At 45.0% G+C, this 8,466-nt stretch overlaps 1 protein-coding gene across 1 annotated transcript in view; it reads left to right on the top strand.

The window, feature by feature from the left end:
* Positions 1 to 980: 980 nt before the first annotated feature.
* Positions 981 to 8,466, top strand: part of GLDC (glycine decarboxylase) — a 95,928-nt gene continuing 88,442 nt past the window's right edge. Inside the window, exons 1-2 of the mRNA XM_034663849.1 lie at positions 981 to 1,235; positions 1,774 to 1,852. Coding sequence (XP_034519740.1) covers positions 981 to 1,235; positions 1,774 to 1,852 — 334 coding nt within the window. The remainder of the gene's footprint in view (positions 1,236 to 1,773; positions 1,853 to 8,466) is intronic.

The following is an 8,466-nucleotide window of genomic DNA, read 5'->3' as shown; positions in this document are numbered from 1 at the left end:
TGCACCACCCGGGTGCCCCTTGAAAGTTCATTCTTGATACAAATCTCAAGAGATAGCTGGAGACCTTAGATGTACAAAATTTTCCAACTAAGATGACAGTGCAAAACATATACCTCAATATCTTTTGCATTCCCTCCCTCCCCACATATATATGGGGAGAGATAGAGAAGTGATTCAAGCCTACTGTTGGGGCAATTCTTTCAATGTATAATAAAATCCATCCAGCTGGGTGAGATGAGAAAACTGAAGCTCAGAGGTTTAGTAACTTGCCCACAATCATTACTATAAAAAAAAAACCTTTCATCTGCCCTTATTTGTTTCCATGAAGTATAACCGGAAACGATACCCTAAAATTAATGAGTGGAAACTAATTATTTGAGCTTGTCTTCTCTATCAGAATCATCTTTCATCTCAGCTGAGTTCCTCGGGCAGTTCGCCTGCAGCCGCGCAGCCGGATCCCGCGCCAGTGCGGTCCCAGACCTTAGCCCCGAGTGCATGGATCGCCCTGGTCTCCGCATCAGCCCTAGACGGAGTACGAGTGATGAGGATGGCGGGTTGTGAGCCAGGAGCGAGACTGCTGAGGGCCTGAGAAGGGAGCAGGAGAGGGGGCGGGGCGGGTGTGCCCCTCCCCCGCCCCTCTGTCCACTCCCATTGGCGGAGCCTTTCCTGGCCCCATCCCACGCCCGCCCGCAGGCCAAAGCTTAAAGTGTGCGAAGCAGGTGCCTCGCGTGGAGCAACAACTTCGCGCGCGTGTTCAGGCTGAGCGCTGCGCCCATTCATTGCCCACGAGGGCCCATCCGTCTGTCCTGCCGCTCGTCCAACGAGAAGGGGCTCCGGGCAGAAGGCAGCCGCCAGCCGCCAGCCGCCAGCCGCCAGCCGCCAGCCGCCAGCCGCCAGCCGCCAGCCGGAGGACTCCGACCAGAAGAGGCCGAGAGCGCGGCCGACCCTCGCGGGCCGGGGCAGGGGCTGTGGCCGCGACCATGCAGAAGTGCGCCAGGGCCTGGGGTCTGCGTTTGGGCTGTGGAGTCGGGGGCGGCCGCCGCCTGGTTGGAGGCACCGGACCGCTTTGGGTCCCGCGGGGCCGTGACAGCAGCAGCGGCGGCGGGGACAGTAGCAGGGCTGGGGACTCGCGCCTCCTCGAGCGCCTCCTGCCCAGACACGACGACTTCGCTCGGAGGCACATCGGCCCCGGGGACAAAGACCAGAGGGAGATGCTCCAGGCCCTGGGGCTGGCGGTAAGAACCCCGCTCGGCCTTCTGGGGCCTCATCCCGCCCTGCCGGGTTTCTGCCGGCGCGGCCTCCGGTCCCCCGCCCAGAGCTTTGCTTTGCTCCGCGTGGGACCCGCTCCCAAGTCTGGGGCCCTGGCGTGGCAGTGAGCCCGCGAGTTCGGCTCCTGTGCCCCAGCCTTCTCTCACTCGTTTACTTTCTCCATCCGCTCTTCGCGCCTCAGACCCTTATGTTTTTCAACCCAGCTCGCCCTCTTGATGAACCCTAACTTTGCAAAAGGAGGACCTGGTTTATCCGATTATCTTCTGTTGCTGACTGAAACCAAACCTGGAGCGATGGAATCACTAATCGAATTCATTTGCTTTCCTCCAAGTGATTTCTGGTTTGCTCAGAATTGTTCTTTTCTTTTTAAAATAGAAGCCCTAATTAGGCGATTTAAATGAGGTTCCCATAAGCCTTTGTAGATGCAAAACAGAGGTGATTCTTTTAACTCCCGAAGCACTTTCCTCTCCCTGTAGTGTTCACGGACTTATGTTTTAATTTTAGAGCATTGATGAACTGATTGAGAAGACGGTGCCCGCCAGCATCCGCTTGAAAAGACCCTTGAAAATGGAAGACCCTATTTGTAAGTCGCGGGAGGGCTCCCTTAGACTCCGCTTGCTCTGGCCTATTTGTCTTGTGTAGTCTTTGAAAATCCAGCTCTGGGTTAGGATTGCCCAGGACTGGGAATATGTTTATTAAAGTAAAGCAGCGGCGGGTGCCTTAAGGGGCGGGAGACGGTGGAATATTTAGTTACCGGAGCAGTCAGTTCTGTACCCTAGGTTGGAATCCATGCCTCACCTTTCTAGGTTTCTATCTAGGCGCCAGCAAACTTCCCAGCGGAAGGCAGTGCACAAACGCGTGTGCAGGACTCCCCACTTCCCAGGCAACCATCCCAGGCCACGGTTCTCATGTCCTTTGGGCTGAGAGTGTCATTACCTCTGTGCAAGTCAGGATACTCTGAAGGGAAAAAGGAATTGCCTATGATCATAGAACTAGGGAAGTGGCAAAAATAGGAGATGCAGACATGTGCTCTCCCAGCCCAATTTTCTTTATAGGACTAGAGCTTCTCATTGTTTTCTTTATCTCATGTCCAACTTCATAACTTATGCCTAGTGTAAGACAGCAGTACTCTTCAAGTTCAGATGATTTTTGTAAAGAAACATGCAAATAAGATTTGTGCTTGGTTAAAAAAGTTTAGTTTACTCATAGAATTAGAATTTTATTATACACTTAAATATTTTTAGTAGTCTGAAGACTGACTTTCAGAGGTATTTTTATCTGAGCACTTGACTTCCATGGACTTAGTCATGAATTCACATGTCAAAGGATTGGTCGGGCAGAGCTGAAGAGCATTCTCTCCCTCTCTCTCTAAATAGGAAAGAATTCTTTTGGGGGTTATCTGGTTTTGAATCACAAAGATGCTGTCTCTTATATTTTTGGAGTCAGGTGAAGAGAAGGTACTTTGTTTTATTTTAAGTTTTAGGACAGAAGGGATATATAGATGGCAAACTTTTTTTTAAAGATGCTATTTATTTATTTATTTATTTATTTATTTATTTATTATTTATTTATGAGAGAGAGAGAGCACGGGCATGCATGCACGCCAGGAGAGGATCAGAGGGAGAGGGACAAGCACACTTTGCTGAGTGCAGAGCCCGACTGGGGGCTCGATCCCACAACCCTGAGATCATGACCTGAGTGGAAATCAAGAATCAGACACTTAACCCACTGAGCCACCCCGGCACCCCTCAAGTTGTCTACTTAAAAACAAAATAAAGGTTGGGGCACCTGAGTGGCTGAGTTGGTTAAGTGATTGACTCTTGATCTCCCCTCAGGTCATGATCTCAGGGTTCTGAGATCTCAGGGTCGTGATCAAGCCCCAAGTCAGACTCCTGGCTGGGTGTGGACCCTGTTTAAGGTTTTCTCTCCCTAAGAGACTATGGACTCTGAGAAACAAACTGAGGGCTTCAGAGGGGAGGGGGGTGGGGGAATGGGATAGACTGGTGATGGGTAGTAAGGAGGGCACGTATTGCATGGTGCACTGGGTGTTATATGCAAGTAATGAGTCATCGAACTTTACATCAGAAACTGGGGATGTACTGTATGGTGACTAACATAATAAAAAAACATTAAAAAAATTATTAATGAAAAAAAATCCCAATGTTTGATTCAAACTTTTAAAACATTAAATATTGAGAAGACAATTATTTATTTCATCAGGACTTAAAGCCTATTTACTTTATATTTATTAGACTCTTAAATCCTACAAATGTCCATGATGGCGAATCAACAAAAAAAACTACATCCAAATAATATTCAATATTATTATAATGTAATGTATTTTCCAGAAATAAAGCACCCCAAAAAAAGCCCTATTTCAACATCTTGTTCTTAAGCAACTGAAAAAAAAAAAAAGATTTTCTCTCCCTCAGCCCCTCCCCCCTCCAAAAAAAAAAAATAGGTTACTTCAGGTTTGAAGCCAGTCCAGCTCCAGCAGGCTAATGTAACTCAAGCTATGATGAGGACTGCTTCCCTGGTTGGTTTCAGATCTGAACCATTTCTCCTAATGGCAGGGACCTTGCCTTTAGAAGGAAATCTGCACATTTTGTTCAGTTGAAGTGATTGAGACCTAGGGATAGCTGGAAGCTTTATCTATTTCAATTTTATGAAATCATAATCCTGATTTACTGGATGTTTAAAATGTGAAGAGTTGTATATGTTTTTTTTTAAAGATTTATTCATTTATTTTAGGAGGGAGGGGCAAAAGAGGGGGGAGAGAGAACTGAAGCAGACTCCCCAACACAGGGCTTGATCTCACGACCCTGAGATCACAACCAGAGCAGAAACCAAGAGTTGGTCACTTAACCAACTGAACCCCCCAGGTGCCCCAAGAGTTTTATATATATATATTAGATGTATTTATTTTTATTTGAGAGGGAGTGAGCAGGGAGAGGGGCAGAGGGAGAGAAACTCAAGCAGACTCCCCACTGAGCAGGGAGCCCAATGTGGGACTTGATCCCACAACCCTGAGATCCTGACCCGAACTGAAATCAAGAGCCAGATGTTTAACCCATTGAGCCCCCCAGGCACCCCCCGGGTTGTATATTTTTAAAGCAAGCCTTAGGTCATGACTTCCTTAGATTTTCAAAGTTAGAAAATATTTAGGTCAGCCCTTTTTACAGTATATTCTAAAATAAGATGTTCTTTGAGAACATTAGAGCCTAGGAAACATGTCAAAGTTGTCTGTCTAAAAGTTCAGCTACTCACTTCCAGCTGAATGATGTGAACATTGGGGGATTCCATTTCTCCTTCTTTCTCTCATTGGAACCAGGCTCCTGATAAGTAATTTGCAAGTTATCTATAAACTTTAAACCCAGTGGCTTCTGTGAAATTTGGGGCTGGTTCCATCTGGTTATTCTGACGTGACTCAGAGAAAATATTGCACAGTCAGGAGGTCCCCCTGCCACCAGCCCTGCCACTTCCTTGCGTTGAAGTGGACTGGCTCTCCAACAAAGCTTGCTTCTTGAAAAAGTGAGCTCTGGTTGGGGTAGGCACCAAATGTGTCAGAAAGGCATCAGTGTTTTACTGAGTTTGCACATATCATGGTTAATGAATGTTCTCCACATGGGGAGAGCACATTGGTCCGTGTAACTTGTAGGAGTAGCATCTCTATAGTGGAGCGCATTATCCAAATGGTTTAATGTTGAATGCCTGTGTTCTGTTGTAGTCAGGGAGGAATTCTGGACCCAATATTTGTTCACTGTATACACAGGAAACTAATAAGAGCTAGCTAGTTATATGAGTCTTAAATGCCCCCATTGCTGAGTAAAAGGAAGACAGAGAGCTATAAGTACCATGGAGATACTTGGGTTAGTTGTTACACATAAATTAGTAATTTCAAACATTTATGTAGTGCTTACCATGTATTGGGCACTTTTAAAAGTGCTTTTCATGTGTTAATTAAGTCCTTAGTACAACCCTATGAGGTAAGTACCATTATCTGTTCTAAAGATAAAGATAGCATAGCATACAGAGGCTGTGTCAATTTGCAGTGGAGACAGAGTTCGACCCAAGCAGCCCAGCTCCACTGTCCACCCTCCAACCACTAGTAAACCACTGTCTTCATTGTTAACAGATAAGCACAAATCCAGTCATACCAGATTCCCCCGGTCATTTGCCGACTGCTCTGGTGGAAATGCAGTGGCTTGCTGAGAGCACAGATGTGGGAACTCTCAGCCACTAGCAGGGAGAGGGAAGGGGTCACAGGTGCAGGACTAGGGTTGGGTGTTGAAGGATGACTAGTGATGCTCTGCTGGGCAAGGCTGGGGGAGGCTGCTGCAGGCAGAGGCCATCACGTACAGGACTGAGTGGCCTGACAGAGTCAAGGAAGTACAGATGATTCATCTGTCATGAGGGTGCCCCCTCCCCTTGGACATTTAAGTGCTTTGAAAGAATACCTTGATTATCAGCTAGATTCTCAGCAAATCATGCTTCAGAGAAATAAGGAAAGCTACTCGATTCAAAACTGTTGTCATCCTGTTCAAGTGAATCTACCCTCCCTCACCCACATACGCACATAAAGAAAGAGAAAAAAGTTGAAAGGATATGTGTCAATGGGAGCATTCACTTCCCTGGATGGGCCATGATGGATGATTTTAGCTTTCTTTTTATTGTCTTGCTTTTTCTAGATTTTCTACAATAACTATATATTTATTTTGTAGTTACTACCAAATTTAAAAGTACTTTATGAACCAACCCAATCACTTTTAGCTATGGCATGCCTTGTTGTGTAGTATTTTCAAAGAAGTCATCTCAAGCTAACCAGACTGAATTAGCTTATAACTTCACAGAAATTGCAGGGTTTAAGTTTACACAAAAGTGCACATTGCTTATTGTGAGAATGCTTAGGAAGAGCGAGGAGAAACTAACCCCCTAATGTTCAAATTATTCAACCAGAACCAAGCAGCTGAGCTGTCGCCATGAGACTTTTGATGAACTTGTGGGAACTTAATGTTCTAAACCACATCATTGAGAGTGGTGTTTAATAAATGGTTAACAGAGGGAATGTTGTGTAATGCAACTGTGGGTGATGACTATGTCACCTAAGTGGGGTTGGGCACTCTCCTGCCCTGACCTCAAGGATACCTAAACAGAACAGCTTTTCCCCAGGCTGTGGATGTCAGGTATCTTTCAGCTGGATGATATCCATCTTTGGGTTTTGCCTGTAGACTCCTAAGTTTGTGACAAGGCTCTCCCTTGGCCTATTCCTGACCAAGTTCCCGGCTTATATGAATTATTTTGTCTTTAGGATAATACCAATGGATTTTCCTTATGTTTTCCTTATATTTCCTGTGGAAATAAATGAAGACTAGACAAATGAGAAAAGCAAAGGCTATTTATTCTGAACTTGTAGCAAGGGAGTCAGACTTTTGCTTTGGCAGAGGAATGGGAAAGCCTTATAGTGAAATAAAGGCTTTAGGTATACCCATGTTGGGGGCTATTGTCATGCAGAAGATGTAGGAGGGCAAATAGAAGGAGCGGATCCTATGTGATTGGTTAAGGATGCATATTTGGCTTTGTATGGTTGGTCCTACTTTGGAAGCCAAGACCAAACTTCAAGAAGCTGTTGATTATTAATCAAGTCCTGGCCAATAATTTCGGTCCAATTATTACATAAGTTATTGTGCAGTTTGCTGAATTGTCCCTTGAAGATAGCAATTTAGCTTTCTCCAAGTCTAACTTAGAGCAGGCTGTCTTCTGGTGTGTGTTTTAGAAAAGGTATTGGTTTCTTGAGCAGGTTGCTGCAGGTTGTGGGTGAAAGTTATGTAGTAATATATGGTCTAGCCATTGTGTATTTGTGTATACAGTCTCTCACAATAGAATCTGTCTTGTCCTTATGTTTTTATAATTAATTCTTTTTAGGCAGACAGCTGCTGATCTGAGTGATACCTTGGACGGTCAGTCAGTTGCCTGAATTGCTAAATGTTCATTGGCCATCTAGTGTGGATAAAGCACTGTGAGGGAACATAGGTGAATAAACATAATCACTATCTTCAAGAAGCCTTCTTAATATAAATTACCTTCTTAATATAAATTATATCAGAAAGTTAAAAAGTTCCAGGTGCCATGAGAACTATGGATAAAATGCTAAGAGTGCTCAGAAATGTGAAGTTGGATAGAGAAATAGGGTTTCTGAAACAATGTGAAGAGTTAGAAGCAAAAGCAGTTATCTTTACATTGACTGTTTTTTTCGTGTGTATATAAGGAAAAAATGCAAAGAAATAAAGGCAGTATCTTCACTGAGAAAAAGAAAAGGCAAATGCAACATGGCAAGCACAATTAGGGAAGTATTTTAGTATTATTGGCATCTCATCATTGATGGAATCTTATCAGAATACTTGTGCTGCCAGTCATTTGGGGATTCTGGTGTATGGTCCGACACCACAAAGCAGTTCAACTAGGTGTTCTACAAATTTAACTCAATTCTGACACTATCTACCTGGAGATAGCATCGGATCCTACAGGTTAAGGGCTTGGTTCCACAAAACCGTCCCCTCTTTAGATGCCAATCCCAAGTCCACCTATGCTTCTGACCAACAAGCTACATATTGGAGGTTCCCAAAACCCCCTTCTTGGGTTTGATTAATTTGCTAGAGCAGCTCACAGAACTCAGAGAAACATTTCCATATGTTTACCAGTTGATTTTAAAGGATGTTGTAGAAGATAGGATGAGGTCCATAAGGGTTTTGAGCACAGGAGCTTCTTTCCCTGTGGGCCTTGGGGTTCAGAACCCTCCTGGGATGTGGATGCATTAGCCATCCCAGAAGGTCATCAAATCTTGTTGTTCAAGAGTTTTTATGGCTTAATCTGTATCCTCCCACCCCCAACCCTTTTCCTTCCCAGAGGTCTGTAGATGAGGCCAAGAAAGTTCCAACCCTCTAATTAGTTGGTTTTTCTTGGTCTTTCTAGCCAGCCCCATCCTGAGGCTATGTAGGGCCCCACTCTAAATCACTTCATTAGCATAAACTCAAGTGTGATCAAAAGGCCTTTTAAAAAAAAAAAAAGTTATTTATTTGAGAGAGAGAGAGAGCGGCGCGAGAGCGGCGCGCTCACTCGCATGAGGTGGGGGCGGGGCAGAGGGAGAGGGAGAAGCTGACTGCCTGCTGAGCAAGGTACCTGACCTGGGGCTGGAGCCTA

This window comes from Ailuropoda melanoleuca, chromosome 7 (genome assembly GCF_002007445.2).
Source record: "Ailuropoda melanoleuca isolate Jingjing chromosome 7, ASM200744v2, whole genome shotgun sequence".
Taxonomy (NCBI): domain Eukaryota; kingdom Metazoa; phylum Chordata; class Mammalia; order Carnivora; family Ursidae; genus Ailuropoda; species Ailuropoda melanoleuca.
The sequence above is the reverse complement of the archived record's forward strand: the minus strand, read 5'-3'. Positions and strand labels throughout refer to the sequence as shown.